This window comes from Penicillium roqueforti, assembly GCF_015533775.1.
Source record: "Penicillium roqueforti strain LCP96 04111 chromosome Unknown scaffold_32, whole genome shotgun sequence".
NCBI lineage: Eukaryota > Fungi > Ascomycota > Eurotiomycetes > Eurotiales > Aspergillaceae > Penicillium > Penicillium roqueforti.
Window position 1 is genome coordinate 145,400 of NW_024067596.1, and position 18,367 is coordinate 163,766.

Genomic DNA, 18,367 nt, shown 5'->3' on the forward strand with positions numbered 1-18,367 from the left:
GCATAGGTAGTAGCCACTCATTCGACCACTTCGCATGAGACTTGTCCTAAGTACCGGTACCTTAGAGGCTCACTTCCAAGGCCAGTAACTCTGACTGTCTGCTCATCACCAGGGACAATGTCGATAGCGTTGTCCGCAAGCTGTACACCCTCTTGCTCCTTGAACACAAGACACTTAACCGGCTTGCAGGCACTGATCACCAACACCGTCTCACCAGATTTCCCTGTCTGCCTCTTTACCTCTACCTGTCGCTCGGACAGATTGAGATACTTCAATGGCTGTGGCCAGTCGACATCACGTGCTACGACCTGGTTGTCAACCCATAACCGGGCGGCGAGGACATGCGGTTCTGGCTCGGCGATGTGGTCGAGAACACCATTGATGATGTCCGTGGTGCCATTGGCAGCAATGGTGATATTTTCGCGCGCGATCGGAGCCCGAAGATCGCGGCCTGTGTTGACAGATAGGAACCGCAGCTCGATACTGCCTTGTACGGTCTTGGGTTGATTGCTGGCGATCCAAAGTTCGTACTTGCTGGTCTTGGCCGGTTGGGCGTGTGACACGCTCCAGTCGTGGTGCTCACGTCGGACCCCGATGGCGATCGGGTTCAAGACCCGCTTAACGGCGTAGTACGCTGGTTTTGGCCTAAGGAAGTAGTCCACGATGGCCCATGAGATTGTCGGCCAGCAGTCGTTCAGCTGCCAGAGCAGTGCACCACCGCAGTGTCGCTCGTCGCCCCATTGCTGACGCCAGCCTCGGTAGCCAAACATCATGGTCTCTGCTTGTACAACTTGAGTGAGATAGATATAGGTCTGGAGACGTTAGCCTGCATCGGTGGTCATCACGGGTGGTCATACCTCGAGGTCTGTGGCGGACCGTAGATTCTCTACAAGGTACGTAGCCAGTCTTCGTTCATGACCGTCGGCCTTGTTGTGGAAGTCAATCACCTGGGATTGAGGAAATTTGTCCTCTGGATTCTCGACGAAGTAGTCAATGGTAGAGATATGGGGGAATGCCTCCATTCCAAACTCGCTGTTGAACCGACCGCCCAGAGTATCGAAAATTTGGTATTTCTCCTGCGTTCCATGCCACACTATTCTAGTGATTAGCGCAATGATTCGAGATTTGTTAGAGAACACTGACCGTTCCATTGGTGTAGATCACCAACAGTGGAATCTGACGATATCTTGCCATCTCCCCATGGACTCCCAGGGTGATAGAATGTGCCAGGTGAGTATTTAGCCACCAGATCTGGAAGCAGCTTCTCATAGATGTATCGTGCTGGAAAATCTGTTTTCAACCAGTTCTCCGGGTCTTTATCTTCGTAGTTATAGGTCAAGCCTTCTGACTCTGCCACTTGATAGTCCTCGTTGTTGCCCGCATAGAGCACAATCGAAGGATGGTGGCGCATACGCTCCAAATTGTAGATTGCCTCTTGACGGATAGACTCGAGCATCTTAGGCCATGTGGGATAATTACCACACCCAAACATAAAATCTTGCCAGACCAGTACTCCCAATTCATCGCAGGCCTCATAGAAGGAGTCGTCTTCATATATACCACCACCCCAGACACTTGTTCAACGTTAGCTAAATCCACATCCGAGAACACATAGGAAAACAAAACTTACCGTATCATCACTTGTCTGCCAGCGACCAGAAGTTCAATCCACTTGCGGTATCGCTCAGCACTGACAGCAGGGAGTAGACTGTCTGCCGGAATCCAACACGAACCGCCGCAGAAAATGTCCATTCCATTGAGTCGGACGAAAAAGGATTTGCCATGCTTGTCCGGTTGTTGAACGATCTCGGCGGCCCGGATACCAAACTTTTTAGATGTCTGGTCAACTTGTTCACCATTGCGAAGTAGCGACACCGACATGTCGTACAGAGTCTGCTCGCCATATCCATGGGGCCACCACAGAGCCGGTTTGTCGACTGGGAATTTTACTTGAGTTGTTCTCTCGGACACAGGGATAGTCTTGCTTGCAATCTCGTTTCCTTTTAAGCCAAGGCTAAACTGGGCCGTATATTCCCGATCACCGACACTCTCCACATCAATAACGACCGTTACATCAGCTGCCTGGTGGTCTGCAGATAGCTGTGTTTGGGGCCAAATATTGGCCACGCGAGCTTGATACACCTCGAACCGTACGGCACGCCAGATGCCCGCGGTCATCAACACTGGACCCCAGTCCCAGCCCCAGTGATACTGAGCTTTTCGCACAGCCAAGCGAGATAGATCACCATTGAACCCGACCCATTTATGTTTCGTGTGCTGGGATCGGAGCTCGCGTGCCTTGACGAGTGCACAGTCGAACTCAATCTCGAGCGTGTGTTCGTCCTCTGCTTCCAATGCTTTGGTGACGTCCACTCGGTGGCCCAGGAACATGTTATCACTCTCCAAGATCACTTGTTCATCCATCTTGACCTTGGCAAATGTATCAAGACCGTCGAAGACCAGTACAATTGCAGAGCCGGCGGGGACGGATGGCTTCTCCACCACCTTTCGGTAAACCCACGTCTTCTCGTTGACCCAGCGGGCGTTCAATTCTTTGAATCCGATATAAGGATCATCGAGCCTGTTGAAAGAGACCTTTTAGATTTGAAACGTTTCGTCTAACAAACCCAGCTCACTTGTTGTTAGCAATGAGATCCTGTTGTACCACAGATGGGACCGAAGCCACTGGCAGCCATTCGTCGGTGTCCCGATCCTTGAAGGACCAGTCAGAAGAAAGAGAGTGTATGATCTTAGCCATTTTGAAAAGCAATTGGCAATATACAGGAGGTTGCTTGGTCTACCCCGGACTTATACATCCATGGATAGTTAGGTGGAGACCGACTTGTCCTTATCGATAAGCCCGGAGACTTCCTTTGGCCGTGTCCAAAAGGGACTAGTGTGGCACGTGACCTGTATATTTGCAACTTGTATTCTGCAAATACAGTGAAAGAATGAGAATTTGCAAAACGGCAAAATTTCAACCATATCTCCCGAGGTCCCACTCAGCAATGTCAACCCCTGGGGTTCTTATATCCACCCAAGAGCTTTGTTGGCCACGGAAAAGGTCCCGTCAAGCTCAACATAACATGCATTGTTGATGTTCGGGTTTCTTTCCATCAGTTTCTGATATCATAAACTTGCAGACTCTCTGGACTGATGGACCTGCATACCATCTGCCTTCCCCGCGCGCAGGCAGCTTTTTTAGGTCATGACACTGCCTATATCGAACTTATTATTATTGCACCAATTACCGTTAGTATGCATCGTTCGTCACAAGAGTCACAACCGAACCAATGACGGTTGAACATTGGCAGGCAACGGGCGTCCTGCACCCTTCGGCTCCCTTTCATCCCACAGGCTTGGCATGCCCCGGTAATTTCCCCGGAGATCAATGATCAAAACGTGGAGCTCTGCACAGTGCTGGCTTTAAATAATTTCGAGTTTGACTCTCTTGGCCTCTTTGTCGCTTCGAGAATAAGAGAAAATAAGGCGTGAACTCCTGACCGTTCGTGTCCCCATTTCGGGCCCTTGACTCGAAAGAGACATGGCGCGAAAGTATCTCGGCACCGAACCCCAGTGGCGAGATGTGCCGTCGCACCTTGCCCCTCCTGATACACGGGGTAAGCATAAGTGGAAATGAGCACCTGCTCCTTGATTCGTGAAAATCCCTCATTCCAGGCCTCGGCGTCGGGCTTAGAGCCATTATGGTATACTCCGTACTCCGGAGCACACGGAGCATGGCGCTAAGAAGAGGTTTGACACGTTGATTGGCGAAACAGGTTGGAAAATCCGGTCAAAGGGAAATTGCCTGGTACTGGACCCCATGCGAGAACGGACATGCAGAGCTAGTGATCTTCCTATACGATCGTCTAGTCCCATCTTGCAGGGCTCATGATGATTTCCTAAAGTGAGTCTGGGGAAATTGCCCCTCACTTCGGGGAATCCATGCCACACCAGGGAGTGCCGAGTACCCTACCATGCACGCTCTGTGGCGTTTGAATACTGGAAGGAAGAGATTTATTCTGTATAGCAAATCTGCCACCCCTGTTCATGCTGGCGTGGCAATTCCCGGGATATTAGGCAGGTCGGGACTCGAAACCTCAGTTGTCGCGGAGATCACTAGCCTATAAAAAGACTTGCATCGTTCAAATCCAACAAAATGCGGGGATATTTATGCGGATCAGCCTATTTTTTTCTTATTATTACCCTGCTTTTTCTTAATCGGCGTTTTCGCTTGGAACCTTTTTTCTATCTCCTTGCACATATGACTTGCCACCTTTCCACAATGTGAAGAACTGTCTCGATTCAACGGAAACATCATACACTCTTATTCTACTGATCCATATGGCCTACTCATTGACCACACGGTGGTCGTGAATTCATAGCATCAGCAATGTTCCATACATTCGAGGGTTTCGAAAATCCTACGGCAGCAACTCCTGCCCGTAACCGGTCCACTAGTGAAAGGCGTGATTCCATTAGTCGCCGTGTGACAACCTTGCGCGCTTGTACATCTTGTCGCCATCGCAAGATCAAGTGTGATGGCGAGAAGCCATGTGAGGCATGTCGGTGGTATAAGAAGTCAGACCAGTGCCACTATTCAGACCCACGGCCATCACGGAGGTGAGCCTTGCCCATTGCTTTATTCTAACCCCAACCATCTAACCAGTTTAATATACACAGACACGTAGAAAAGCTATCTACCACCCTGGAAGAGTATCGAGGTATCTTGGGAAAGTTATTCCCCAACTTCTCTCCAGAGTCATTGGCAAATTTGCCACGTGAGAAACTCCTTGAGCTCATAACCACTCCATCGAGCTCTCATATGCAAGCACTGTCACATCAGACCGATTCACCATCGACATCGGCTTCGCTGGAAGCCCATGTCTCACCGTTATCGAATGACGATGACAACCTCGAGGCCCTGCAAACTATGCCTGAGGAACTACCCGATAGCCGTAATACTAGCTCCTCTGATCTAGTAGAGGGCGTCTCAGATGATGTTAATGGCTTGTCGCTGTCGGCTCGCCAACCTTCATCTTACCTGGGTGTATCATCTATCCAGGCTGTGATCAAGGTTATTGTCTGGTTGGATCCAGGCTGTGCCCCGTACTTTTCGCGTACGCCCGTGAATGAACAGGAAAATGCGATAGGATGGCCGCATCTTGCGCCTCCCACACCCTCACAGCCCCCTATTCCACCTTCAGAGATGCAAATGCTCGATGCATATTTCCTCTATTTCCAAGCCTTCGCTCCCATGATCGATGAGCCCTCCTTCCGTGAGGCTTACTGCTCTGGTCGTCGGAGAGATGACCATTGGCTTGCTCTGCTGAACATTGTTCTTGCTCTCGGTTGCATTGCTGCTACAGGACCCGATGATGTAACACACCAGACATACTTCCTGCGATTCAAGGGTCACTTAACTCTGAGTTCCTTGGGAAGCTCCCATATCGAGACTATCCAGGCGCTGGGACTGATGGGGGGCTGGTACTGTCACTATATCAGTCAGCCGAATCTAGCATACTCCATTATGGGTGCCGCGCTGCGTATGGCGGCTGCCCTAGGATTGCACAAGGAGTTTACGGAGACTCATCAAATATCGAGTCCGGCCAAGCTAGCCTCCATGGATCTTAAGCGCCGCGTCTGGTGGTCTTTGTTCTGCATGGATACCTGGGCCGGCATGACGCTAGGCCGACCTAGTATGGGTCGGATAGGCTCGAACATTACAGTTAAACCCCCTCTATGTCGAGATAAGGTAGGCCCTGTTACACTCTAGAAAGAAAAAAAAACGATCGTTTGACTAATGTCATTCTAATAGGGAAACGTCCTCGAGATCCTCCCCTTAGTGGAAAACATTCGCTTCGCCAAAATCGCAACCCAAGTCCAAGAGTCCCTCGCCGCAGCACCGCTAGTCAAGCACCAAGAAATGGCCCACGCAGATGCACAGCTCCTAGAGTGGTGGGACAACCTCCCCTCCGTCCTGAAAGACCACCAGCCCTGCTCGGAGTCAATAAAAACTGTCCGCACAGTAATGCGCTGGCGCTATTATAACCAGCGGATCCTCCTGTACCGACCAACACTGCTCAACTACGCCATGCGACGTGTGCCTTATATAGCACTGCGATCCGAGGAGCGCACTGCGATTGAAAAATGTCGCCAAGTCGCAGAAGAATCTATTCGGAATATTGCCGCTACAGCGCAGCTTAACCAATTGTGCGGATGGAATGCTGTTTGGTGGACCTTCCAGGCTTCTCTGGTGCCCTTAGTGGGATTGTTCCTCAACGATCCAACGGTAAATGACCCCCGTGCTTCCATTGAGTCCTGTCAAGTACAGGTGGAAATGGCTATGATGACTCTGGCCCGTATGCAGTCCTTTGGCCATACGGCGAAGCGATCGCTGGATGCTATCTCGCGTATCTACGAGGCTAGCAAGCGGGGGCAGGACCTCGCTGATCCTGATTCTTCCGCTAGCATTTTTGGTGGCTCTTATCCCGCTGATCGGGATATGTCGCTCATATTCGCGGCGTCTAATACATGTCGTGGTAACATGGGCGAGAATGGGTTCCTTGACCCCCTCGCTAATACCCCGTTCACGGATGATTCGGGGGCCCAGTATCTCTGGGAGTATCTGAGTTGGAGTGACAACAATTTGTGGCCGGGGATTGCCGCTGATGTTGATGAGAGGAACGACACGATGTCTTTGTTGACCCCGGATCATGAGAAAGGTCTGAAATTCGGAGAACAATCGACGTATTTTGATGCCATGCCGGACCCTGTTTTTTTCACAAATGGCGGGCTTTACTACTGAAATCTTGTTCTCTTCTCTTCTCTTCCCAACTCTATTATTGCCTTGTTTGTGTGAATTCTCAGCATGTTAGCATAGGGGATATGTGGAAATGAACGTATGACAGACTTAACTTTCCATTCAATGCTTCAAGGATCTCAATGTACTGTAGGATTTCTGATTTTTCTCGTTTTTCATGATACGGTTGGCACAAAAATGGGATCTTAATCCACAACAGCTTCATTCATCCTTGGACACTAGGATGATGACCACTATTGGCTCATTGCCTCAATGGTCGATCCACCCCTAGCGAACCAGATATCAAGATTTAATTCAGGAAGAAAACTGTCACTGAGGTATTGTTAAATCCAATTGAAGTAAAAGTGTACATTCATAGTGAAGCATAATATCGAGCCAGCGATTCTATAATTGCGTCTCGTCGTTCGGGATCTTCATCCTCGAACATCTTTTGAACGTGTCTGTTGTGTTTCAGACTTGCGACCTGGTTATACGCGACACCGTATCCAACCGGGCCACCCAACTGTACAGGGCCTCTCCTGCGTTTGTCATCGAAGTCTGACAATGTTTCACTCGAGCCCAGATGAGCGAGCGAGTTTCTAAGAACGTCGCCAATGCTCACGTTTGCCACGAGGGGAAGTGACCCGAGGACCTTTGTATAGTACGGGATTAGAGTGCCGTTAGATACAATAGATCTGGTCACAGCTGTCAGGCTCAGTGCGCCTGTCCTGATGGCGGGGCCCTGTGAGCTAAGAACTTCGCTGAGGTTGCCGATCATCGCACCAATGTCGATCACACCTCTCAACGGGAATGTGTTGTTTCCAGGTCTAAGTGTGACGTCTTTGACCGTTGCGTTGCCGATGACTAGGTCTGTATTGCCGCTTTTGAGGTCAAGTGTGATGGTGCCAACTTCGAAGCTGAGGACGGAGGGGTTTGGAAGTGTAATATTGGCAACGAGATTGGTTCCATCGTCCTCTGCCGGTAAGAGGAATGTACTGTTCGCGATGGAGAAGCCTTCAAACTTGTTTAAAGCTATCTCGAAGATTAGCAAACCGTGGAATACCACTCTAGCGAGCGACTCACTTGGCATTACCACATCTTTATCCAATATGATGTGGTTTTTCAGGACCCCGAGATATCCAACAGTCACTCCATGGAGTGATAATGCTGTTTCCTTTTGGGAGACAGCTTGACTCACAAAAGTTTCCCAGGAAGTCATATTGAGGATTGGCGTCAACTGGTCGGTGACTTTAAGTGAATAATTTCCCTTGATAGTTTGTCCGGGGATCTCAATTCCTGCATATGCATTCTCGTGGCCTGCGGAGCGCACAAATGCGTAGAAGACAACGGGATCGAGCCGAACGCCTAGTGCAAGCTTCAGATTCACCTTGGCCTCTAGTGTCATTCGTACTGTATCTGCCGTTGGGTGCATCACTTTGGCATTGACGAGTCGTAGATCTGATTTGTTGACAACTAGTTGCGCGACTGCAGGAATCGCGACCAGAAAGCTTGTTTGGCAATGTTAGTTTGATCACAAACAGGAGAATATGTAAAAACTGCGACTTACAAAACCGGTAGGAAAATCGCCAAGACTATCACATTGGCGATGAGGTAGAAGCACCAGAATCGCCTGCAATGGCGGCGGAATTTTATCTTTTTGGAGGTCGAGCTCACTGGTGACCTAGCATTCTCGACCTTTGCAGACTCATCGGACTTTGGGTTGAGAAGCCCTCGATTGATATACTTTCCCATGCCCAGGACCATGATGAAGTCTCTTCAACGGAGAGAAGAATAAACAAGGAGATGTATCGCTATAATCACCAAGCTCCGATGAAGTTTTCAAATGTCTATGAAAAGATACGGCGGACTGGGGAGATAATGAAGTTTGTAATATAGCTTCGTTTCCTCTGCAGGGGATCACCATCTTCGTATCCTGGTATATAAGATACACAGATAGTATGGATATATCTGCAGTACATCTCTGGCTAATGAATTGAACGATCTATGTTAAGACTATAGCCAGGTTTAAATGAGATTTATAACTAGCCTGTCTTATTTCTTTTTTAGCATAGAAGTAGACCACATCATCTGACGGCCTCTAACCTATCAGATCTAATTGTCCCAATTTGGCCGGTCGAATTCTAAAATTGGACGATGGCTTCTTGCAGAAGGGGTTTGAGTGATGTTGTACAGGCCCGAGCTGTAACGATGGGTCTCACTTGGAAGGGATTACTTCTCGCTTACGCTGCACATGCCTTTTGTCAATGGTCTCGTTTTGGGTGCTTTGAGGTGGCTGTGTGGTTCATGGCCCGCTCACATAGTCTAAATGAGGTTTATTGTGATCTGCTTGTATTCAAGCAGAACCTTCGATCGCAGCATTATTGACCCTCATACATCCGGAGATATCATCCCTGCGACAAGTGAGTTCAAAGGATTACCAACCTATGCTTCTATTGAGATTCACTGTAGCCACGTTTGAGAAGTGTCAAATTCGAGGCATTTAGCCGGTGCCTGATACATAGTTTAAACGTGAAGACATAGACATGGGTATAAACGTTTCCCCCACATCTTGCAGTTCCAACGTAGATTAGTGGGAATTTCTTGTTCTTGTCGGGTAAAGACCTTGGTTTGGGCAGTTCATTCTATGAAGAGCTCTGCGAGAAACAGCCCAGGCACGAAGGATGATAGCCCCAGGAATTCGAGGCAGTGTACAGCTGTGAGAGACGCCAACAAGAGATAGACTATACTCAAACCCCAAGCCTAAGTAAGGCATAAACAGTGAACAGCCAGTCCATAGCAGCCCTCCCGTGTTAAGGGTGCAATACCTAGCCCTGGAGGTATACTTCTCGTCCCGATTAGGCAATCTCGGACCCGTGGACACGGACCATGCTGAGTCAGCGGATATCAGCCTCGAGGTGGCATCAACAATTATCTTCCACGTAAACATCCGATTTACCAAGCGGAATGGTATGGAATGGAAGGCGAATTAATTCATGCCCACAGTCACTACAGATTTTAAGATCCAAAAAGATTAGTTGGATGTGCAGCTCCTTCCTTTCCCCGACGACATCCGCCAGGGGTTCATCAAGCCGCCCAATTATGCGAGCTAGCCGCAACAGACAACCTAGCAACCTTTGATTTCTTTATTTGGTTGTTATCAAAGGACGAAAAAGAGTGTTTGTTTTTGGCAAGTAAGGGAATGGCTATCTTCGACTCTCCAGCGCGAGTCTTTCTCGCCGCAACAGCTCTCCGCCTCATTTTCCTCGTCTATGGAGGCTGGCAGGATGCGCACTCCACCGTGAAATACACCGACATCGATTACATGGTGTTCACTGATGCTGCGCGCTATGTTGCAAAGGGCGAGTCGCCATACACTCGGGATACTTACCGCTACACGCCGCTCTTGGCATGGATGCTTCTCCCTACTGCGTGGGAAGGTGCCACGCCTTGGTCAACACTGACTTTCGCCTTTGGAAAGGCGCTTTTTGCATTGTCTGACGTCCTTGCTGGATGGCTCGTTGTCCAGCTGCTTGTCCGATGCTATCAATTTCCCGTCGAGCGCGCGCTGCGGTACGTTTCGGCTGTTTGGCTGTGGAATCCCATGGTTGCCAATATCAGTACCCGTGGTAGTTCGGAGGGACTGCTCGGTGTGCTTGTTGCGGCGCTCCTCTGGGCAACTTTGACGAAGAAGCCTGTCCTTGCTGGGCTTATCCTGGGTCTTGCTGTGCATTTCAAAATTTACCCGTTCATCTATGGTGTCTCCATTCTCTGGTGGTGGGATGCTGAGCGCGATGGGTCTGTAACGACTGGCTCGGGTCTGCTGTCAAAGGCTTTGGGGTTCATTACTCCGTCCCGGGTGAAGTTTACAGTTGCAGCACTGGCCAGTTTCGTGGCATTGAATCTCGTCATGTACCTCCAGCACGGTCAACCGTTCCTCCATCACACTTTCTTCCACCATCTTACTCGTATCGATCACCGCCACAATTTCTCTCCCTATAGTACACTGCTCTATCTTTCTGCTGCGGGTGGGGCCGAAACTCGCTTTGAGGCACTGGCCTTCCTTCCGCAGCTAATCCTTGTGGTTGTTGCTTTGCCTCTGGTCCTGGCAAAGAAGAGCTTGACTACTACGATGCTTGCGCAGACTTTTACTTTTGTCACTTTCAACAAAGTTTGTACCAGTCAGGTATGTGACTCCATCCGAAAATTGTCATACTCGCAGCTAATCTGTTTAGTATTTCCTCTGGTACCTCATCCTGCTTCCATTTTACCTACCATCTTCCTCGCTCATCCGTAAACCGGCTCTGGGCATATCAGCAGCCATACTATGGATTGCCGGACAGGTATGTATTGTCTAGTGATTTTCTGATACCAGAATCTTCAGGGCTTCAACTCTGACCAACTATATAGGCCCTCTGGCTGCACCAAGGTTACAATCTCGAATTCCTGGGACTATCATCCTTCGTACCTGGGCTGTTTCTCGCAGGGCTCTTCTTCTTTGCCGTGAACGTCTGGATCCTAGGTATCATCGTTCGGGATGGAGGAGACGGTGCTGGCGAGATTACAACAGCACTAAAATGAGAGGGAGACTGCATGTATCTATAACGATGTGTACATAGTTACGGACCTGATCAAGACGACATCAAACTACATACAATACATATAAGCAAGCTATTAGGCATGTCAGACGATATGGATGAGAGAACGAAGCCAAGACCGCTGAAAGTTCAAGAACAGGGTCCTGTGATTTCTCGCATTCCCCGATTATCTAAAGAAGAAGATCATACCCTCTTAAAGACAAGCAGGGTTCCAAGGAAGTGGGCAACCAAGGACGCTTTGTGTTTCGAGGCGGAGAAATTGGCAGCCCCTCAGTAAAAAAGCACGAGTACAAAGCGAGAAAAGAGGGGAGACAAGGGATAGATATATCGTACGATGCTGGCTCAAGTCCATCCGACTGAGATACCGAGTATGTTGTCGATCAGGCTGATTCATGAAGATTTGATTGGACTGGCACAGAGGGCGTGGATGGTCGAATGATTCGGGTTTAATTGCAAACCTCGGTATATTGAAACTACACGGCTCTCTTGTACAGTTGAATACAGCTCATAGGTATTTCTATTTAGCACAATATCCCATGATGTACACCCATATACAAAAATTTATGCATTTGAGATGTGAGATTTCCCCGCAGCCTATCTTCCTCGGTCCGGTCGTCTTAACATGAGATCAGCAATATACTTCACGATTAATCGTCATCAAGGTTATATGTTCATAGAGGATGGAATCTATATAAGACCGAGTGCAATTAATTGATCTTAATAGACATTATTTCTATCTCAAGACCTAAATCTATATCTACAGAGTGATTTCCGTCGCCTTGTTATAAATGGCATCATTACCTACGTCCAGTACCGAGGATGTCCCTCCATCTAGCTCCTTGCTACAAGCTTCACTGTCTAAGCAGACACTATGTATGTTGCTGGGGCTAGCAACATACCTAGCGCTGATATCTTCACTCCGTTTCCAACGACGGCAGACACTCCACAGTAAATATAGCTGCTACGGAACGAGGCAATCCATGCGCAGCATGTCCGATCAGGATGCCTGGGTTATTCAAAAGACAATCATGCAGACCGAGTTTCCCTTTATTGTGCTTAAGTCACTGCAGTTTGCCCTCTTCCGCGTATGCAAAGCCCATCCAAGTATGTATATGACTGGAAGTTGACATGGGCAGACATATGGCATTCCGACAATATCCACACTGCTCCTGAAGACATCACAGTTATCAGACTCTACAATATCATTCAAAAGATATGCCGACACAGGCACACTGATCGGCGAATTCATGACTTTCGACCCACGCTCCGAGCGAGCGCGGACAGCAATAGCCCGAACCAAATTTCTGCACAAGGGCTACAGAGCTAGCGGCAAGATCATGGAAGCTGACATGTTATACACACTGAGCTTATTCGCTCTCGAGCCAATCCAGTTTGTGAAACAATTCGAGTGGCGCGAGATGACTGAAATGGAACGATGTGCTGTCGGGACATTCTGGAAGAGCCTCGGTGATGCGTTGGAAATCAATTATGATGCTTTGCCCTCTGGAAAGACTGGCTTCCAAGATGGGATTCACTGGCTGGGGGAGATTGGTGCATGGAGCCAGCAATACGAAATCCAGCACATGAAGCCACACCCCCGCAACAAGGAGCTTGCGGAAAAGACGATTGACGTGCTGGTATATAACTTGCCAAATTTCTTGAAGCCGTTGGCTAGATACTTCGTGTCATATCTGATGGGAGATCGATTGCGGACCGCGATGATGTATGTATCCCAACTCACCACCACATTCAGCGAGTCTAATGTGTACATTTTCTAGGATGGAAGAACCACCTGCATTTTTCAGCGGCATACTTGCGTTGATATTCAAACTCCGCCAACTATACCTGCGATACCTATCACTGCCACGCCCAGACTTCTTGCGCTTGAACGCTTTCACCGACAAACCGAATAAGCACGGCCGCAACTGGGTGTTGATATACGACGGAGCTCCATTCTATGTGCAGCCCACAATCTGGAACCGCTGGGGGCCGATGGCATGGTTTAAATGGGCACTTGGACATCCTTTGCCTGGTGATGACGGGGACAAATATTACCCACAGGGCTATCGCACCGATGATCTGGGACCGAAGTATTTTGAGGGCAAGGGGTACAGGGAATTGGAGGGTTTCAAGGAGACTCTTCGTCGGCAGCGGATGGGACAGTGTCCATTTCCATGATATGAGACTCTTGATGATGTTGACCATGATATAATGATATTTTCAAAGTTGCAGACTGTGAGAGTAACCATAGTGACTGGTCGTTCTTTTCTAGAAAATCAAGACATGAGATATTGAAGAACACAGCATTAAGCGAACATGGTCAGAAGTCTAGCATTTTCAAGCGTGCAGATCAATTAGTGCACATGGAGACAGAACATAAACACAAGACAATAATTGCACATCGGGTATCTTTCGAAATAGCCAAAAAATGTGTTCGCGATGGATGAAATGATCGGGTATAGAGGTCTATCATTGACCATCCTGTCTGATGGAAATCGTGAACGCAAGGGAAGAAAGGTAAGTCCAGAGTCTCATAGTACAAGTCGCTAAGTCCAAAACAGTGAGATAATATCTGTCTCGATCGAAGAAAGGACGAATTCAAAATGAAACGCATCAAAAAAGAAAGGGTATTGTGCAAATGTATGAGGAAGAAAGAAAACAATTGAATCGTCCCGCCGGGAGACAAGGGCCAAAAATAAGATCAGGTGCTCGGATCAGAAATAGAGGGCGTAGGAGATAGTGTTCCAATATATAGTGATTCAGTAAATGATAGTTCGGAGGCCTCCATAGGAGAAAAAGAGGCGTTATATTGGACTGAAGGGCTCAAAAGACCACGGCCGCTCTCACCAATTTCGCCCAACTCTTCAGGCGCTAGGACTCGGCCACCCAGCTCAACGTCTTGAACGTGAACATTGTACTCCAGGGCCCGCTGTCCTTCTTTGATAAGTTCTTCGGTCCATCCTAGACAGCGCTTGAGACTTTGGTTCATCTTCTGGCTGTCCACTAGCACCTCCTGATGTCGCGCCAAGTCAAGCATGACGCGTTTCTCATCATTGACACGGTTCTTGGCATTATGCTCGGCCAGCGAGCCCGGACTCAGGATGCTCTCATCCACAATTGAATCCTCATCGCTGATGTCGGACATATCGTCTTGTGACAGGTTCGAAATCTCACTTGCGCCCTCGTTTAGCTCACTGGTAACTGAGAGTGCCGCTCCGGAGAATGAACGGGTGGAAGGTGCCATTGATATGCGTCCGGAGCGACTCAGTCGTCGGAACCGCCGAAGCTCCGCCTTCTGTTGTCGCATTTCGCGCTCCAGGGTACGATTGATGGCTAGTAGTGAAGAGTTGCTTATTTCCAAGTCCATGATCTTGCGCTCGATACGCGCATTAAGAGCTGCCTCACTCGGACCCTCGGATTTCCCAGGACTAAGTGGTACAGGAGGGTATGTATCTGTTGAGGTGGTGGATACATTGCTGAAGATGCGAGGGCGAAGGGCGGGTATCTGCTCCGACATCACAGGCGCTGGTTCTTCACCAAAATGGCTCCCGGATACGATGACTGGGCTTGCCCGCAAGCTGTCTTGTAAATAATTGCCATGGCGGCCTGAGTCGACGCTTGAGGACTTGGTATGTCGGATCGGATGCGGTCGCGGTCTCTCGCCGATTGTACTCGACGAGGGCGAGCCAAGACGCGGGCTAATTCCTAGTCCACTCTCAATGCTGGTGACATATGGTAATCTGATATCTTCTGGAGGGTGTGAAGCTACATCTGGAAGACCAGGAGAGCTCAAGCGCGAGGAGGAAGGTGGTGGTTTGCTGGCGGACAGGGGACGGGGAAGACCACCCGATCGCCGTTTGGCAGAAGCGGATGTAACATTCGATTGCTCCCCTAGTGATTTTCGCTCTTGATCTCCGTTCGCATATATGAAGCTCGAGGCTGGGGATGTCTTCCCCTGGGGCCTCGGGCGAGGGGCATCTGATGGCTCAGAAGGATGTGACGATCGTGCGTCGGACGCATGGAAGAACAGGGGGGTCCCGGATGTCGTATCCGAGAAAGAATTCAATCTTGATCTAGGCTGGTTGTCTGCGGTCAATGTCTTCGACCTCAGAGTTCGAGATTGTTCCGGCTTGACCCCGCGGGCCGGGCTGCGGTCTCGACGACCATAACCAATTGTTGACTGGGAGTAAGGTGGATTTGGAGAGGGAGAAGGGGCAGGTGAAGTATTTGTGGGGGAGTAGATAGCGCCATCTCGCCGGGTGGTTCGAGGACCGGATCGTGGAGTGACGTTGGCGCTCAGAAAGGTCGGGACCGCGGGGGAGTCGTCTTTGGAATAGGGGTGGTCGGGTTGTGCGAGGCGACGTGGGAATCCTGGACCGGGACTTGGACTTGCAAGTTTTGGTGTCAAAGGAGCCCTGTTACTCCTATGGAATGCAGCGCTGAGGGTGGGTGTGAACGGTTTGGCGATACTGCCATTGTTTTGTTTATCGTAGGTCATAGTTGCGGGGGGTGCAAGTCATGGCATTGCGAGGTGCCACAGGACATGAGCATTGTGGCACCGGCCAATAAAAAGAATCGCCTGTCTTCTTGTTCCGTAACAGGGAATTTGTGGCCTGATGGATGGGAAAGTCGAGAAAGTCGAGGAGAAAGTCGAGTGACGAAAACAATGTCACCTGATTGGGTTTAGGGCGCCGCTTCACCGCAACGTGGAATTCCTTACTTCAATGAACAAGGGCGTCGAACTATTGACATTGCGATGAGGAAATTGTGAGACCTCTATTGTTTTGTGAGAATGGGTTCTACAAGGCCCTTGATTGGCAGGTCATTGCCAACACACCCATAGAAAAAAGAACCCCCTGTATCCGTCTCGCCCCTAGACGTCCCACATCTATCCCGAATCTGGCGGCTGTCAAGTGGAGCCTTGAAAAACGGTGACCCTGCAATATTAAATGATTGCTGGATTCCGAGCCTGAGTATCGGCGCTTTTCTGTCGGGATGAGCGGCATCCAAGTTTCGCCGTCATTGGAAAAAAAGCCGCTTCTGTTTTGGATCCATTTCGGGAATACCAGCCTGTGATGGCAACTTCCTTTTTCTGGAATTGGGGGGTATTGAGGATGTTTCTTCTGATGTGTCCTGCACGACTTCGCGGATTGTCTGTCTAGAGAGACAGAAGTCCACATGCTCGTTGAATGCGCGGTCATCCGCAATCTGCGGTCGTGTACATACAGGACAATCCCACATCGCGGGTGTTTCAACCACCGGTGGGGCTGCAGAGGCCTCTGGCTCATGAACATCGGGTGTCTCTTGACTCAGCTGCTCTAGATCATTCATCTCGTCCTGTATTTCCTGGCGAGCCGCCGCCTCGAAAGCCTCCTCGGCACAAATCTCATGATATACATTGACATCCGATGTCGATATAGGGGCGGGCTCAGAAGTTGGCTCGGTGGCGGGTTTTGGTTGTGTTGCTACGCCGAAAAAGTTGATTCCAACTTTCTGAGTGCTGACCAGATTCGAGCAGCGAAGGCCGAGAAGCCGTAGCTTTATGTTCGGAATATCCTTCTCAAGCTTGGCGAGCATGGGCAAAGCAAAGGAGTACAAATCTTTTGCCAGGAAGACGGCACGAGATGGAGCTGTCTGGCGCGTCAGCACTTCGAAAGTATGCAGTTTGACTTTCAGGGCAAGCGTGCGGCCTTTGAAATGAGTCCGGGCCATATCCTTTTCAAGCTCCTGCGCAGCCCACCAGAGCTTCGCTCGAAGTTCCTCCTTGTCTCCAATTTCATGGAAAGTGGTCTCTGTACTGACGCTTTTACGTTCGTGGGTCTCGACAGGTTCAATTTTGGTCCGCCCAAGACCGAGGTAGCACTGAGCCAGGAATTGGAAAGCCTTCTCCCCAAATAGCTTGGTCAATAAAGCACGATGTGGGTAGATATCACCACACTTTTTGACGCCTATTGATTCCAGCTCTCGCTCAAATACTCGGCCAATTCCATTCACTTTGCGGACCGACAGGTCACGCATGAATTTCATAATTGCCTCCCGTTCATTGGGGACTTGAAATTGTCCATTGGGCTTGTTGAGGTTGGATGCAATCTTTGCAATCTTCGCATTAGCAGCAATTCCGGCGGAAACAGACACCTTGGTTGTTTCCAATATCTCTGCGCGCATCCGTTGAACAACCTCATCAGGCTCCAAGTGATTTTCGTCGCAGTATGCTGTGATATTCAAATAGGCTTCGTCTATACTCGCACTCTCGAAGAGAGGGTCATACTCGGCCATGATAGCTCGGACTTCCTTGGCCTTTGCGGTATATTTGTCGTAGTTCGGCGGCAAAAGAACCAGCTGCGGGCAGAGCTTTTTCGCGACAAATGAGGCCATACCACTTCTGACGCCAAACTTCCTCGCCAGATAATTACAGGTTGTCAGCACTCCTTTACCGACTGCCATAGGCACTGTCTTGAATTCGGGCCGGTCAAGCTCCTCGACGGCGGCAAAGAACGCGTCACAATCCACGTGAATGACATGTTGAGAGAGCTCACGGCTCGATTCAAGCTCCGCGAGGTATTCATCGGCACGTCGTAGCTCACTGCTCAAGTCTAGACGTTCTAGCCGTGCCTTTTCTTTTAGAATTCGCTCGATTTTCAACGTTAGATTCCGATCCCGATCCTGTTCGTGCTTAAAGAACTTAGAGCCCCTGGAGGCATTGTATATAATTTCTGATACCTGGAAACGCGAGTTTAGCTAAAGCTCAAAATGAATACAATCATCAAGCGCACCTTTTGCTGATCGACGGAATCTTGGCCCGCTTTAGTTAAAGAGGGACCGAGTAGCTGATATTTCAGGGTCCCAAAATCCTCATCAGGGACCGACTCAGGCTTCGGATCACTGGCGGGGTTCTCACCTGAAGACTCCATACTTTCCACCGTCCCATCGATGGCTGGTAGATGATCATGAGAAGGCGAGAGCGCGGAAT

General features: G+C 49.4%; 7 protein-coding genes across 7 annotated transcripts; 3 read left to right on the forward strand and 4 right to left on the reverse strand.

Annotated features, from left to right (window-relative positions):
• Positions 1 to 17: 17 nt before the first annotated feature.
• Positions 18 to 2,758, reverse strand: LCP9604111_8406 (beta-mannosidase; the record flags this gene model as incomplete). The annotated part of the gene is made up of 5 exons (XM_039076546.1): positions 18 to 812; positions 858 to 1,093; positions 1,144 to 1,574; positions 1,631 to 2,581; positions 2,637 to 2,758. 5 exons carry the CDS (start codon positions 2,756 to 2,758, stop codon positions 18 to 20), a joined length of 2,535 nt encoding a protein of 844 aa, XP_038925612.1.
• A 1,635-nt stretch (positions 2,759 to 4,393) lies between these two features.
• LCP9604111_8407 (uncharacterized protein) lies at positions 4,394 to 6,808 on the forward strand (the record flags this gene model as incomplete). Its single annotated transcript, XM_039076547.1, has 3 exons — positions 4,394 to 4,623; positions 4,684 to 5,755; positions 5,819 to 6,808. The coding sequence occupies 3 exons, from the start codon at positions 4,394 to 4,396 to the stop codon at positions 6,806 to 6,808; spliced, it is 2,292 nt and encodes a 763-aa protein (XP_038925613.1).
• Positions 6,809 to 7,175: 367 nt separating this feature from the next.
• On the reverse strand, positions 7,176 to 8,566 carry LCP9604111_8408 (DUF3712 domain-containing protein; the record flags this gene model as incomplete). Its single annotated transcript, XM_039076548.1, has 3 exons — positions 7,176 to 7,834; positions 7,886 to 8,310; positions 8,370 to 8,566. The coding sequence occupies 3 exons, from the start codon at positions 8,564 to 8,566 to the stop codon at positions 7,176 to 7,178; spliced, it is 1,281 nt and encodes a 426-aa protein (XP_038925614.1).
• Positions 8,567 to 10,001: 1,435 nt separating this feature from the next.
• Positions 10,002 to 11,380, forward strand: LCP9604111_8409 (glycosylphosphatidylinositol-alpha 1,4 mannosyltransferase I; the record flags this gene model as incomplete). The annotated part of the gene is made up of 3 exons (XM_039076549.1): positions 10,002 to 10,985; positions 11,035 to 11,142; positions 11,210 to 11,380. The coding sequence occupies 3 exons, from the start codon at positions 10,002 to 10,004 to the stop codon at positions 11,378 to 11,380; spliced, it is 1,263 nt and encodes a 420-aa protein (XP_038925615.1).
• Positions 11,381 to 12,386: 1,006 nt separating this feature from the next.
• Positions 12,387 to 13,575, forward strand: LCP9604111_8410 (uncharacterized protein; the record flags this gene model as incomplete). Its single annotated transcript, XM_039076551.1, has 3 exons — positions 12,387 to 12,482; positions 12,534 to 13,120; positions 13,176 to 13,575. 3 exons carry the CDS (start codon positions 12,387 to 12,389, stop codon positions 13,573 to 13,575), a joined length of 1,083 nt encoding a protein of 360 aa, XP_038925616.1.
• Positions 13,576 to 14,098: 523 nt separating this feature from the next.
• Positions 14,099 to 15,895, reverse strand: LCP9604111_8411 (uncharacterized protein; the record flags this gene model as incomplete). The annotated part of the gene is made up of 1 exon (XM_039076552.1): positions 14,099 to 15,895. The coding sequence occupies one exon, from the start codon at positions 15,893 to 15,895 to the stop codon at positions 14,099 to 14,101; it is 1,797 nt and encodes a 598-aa protein (XP_038925617.1).
• Positions 15,896 to 16,416: 521 nt separating this feature from the next.
• Positions 16,417 to 18,308, reverse strand: LCP9604111_8412 (Y-family DNA polymerase; the record flags this gene model as incomplete). The annotated part of the gene is made up of 2 exons (XM_039076553.1): positions 16,417 to 18,117; positions 18,171 to 18,308. The coding sequence occupies 2 exons, from the start codon at positions 18,306 to 18,308 to the stop codon at positions 16,417 to 16,419; spliced, it is 1,839 nt and encodes a 612-aa protein (XP_038925618.1).
• Positions 18,309 to 18,367: the final 59 nt, after the last annotated feature.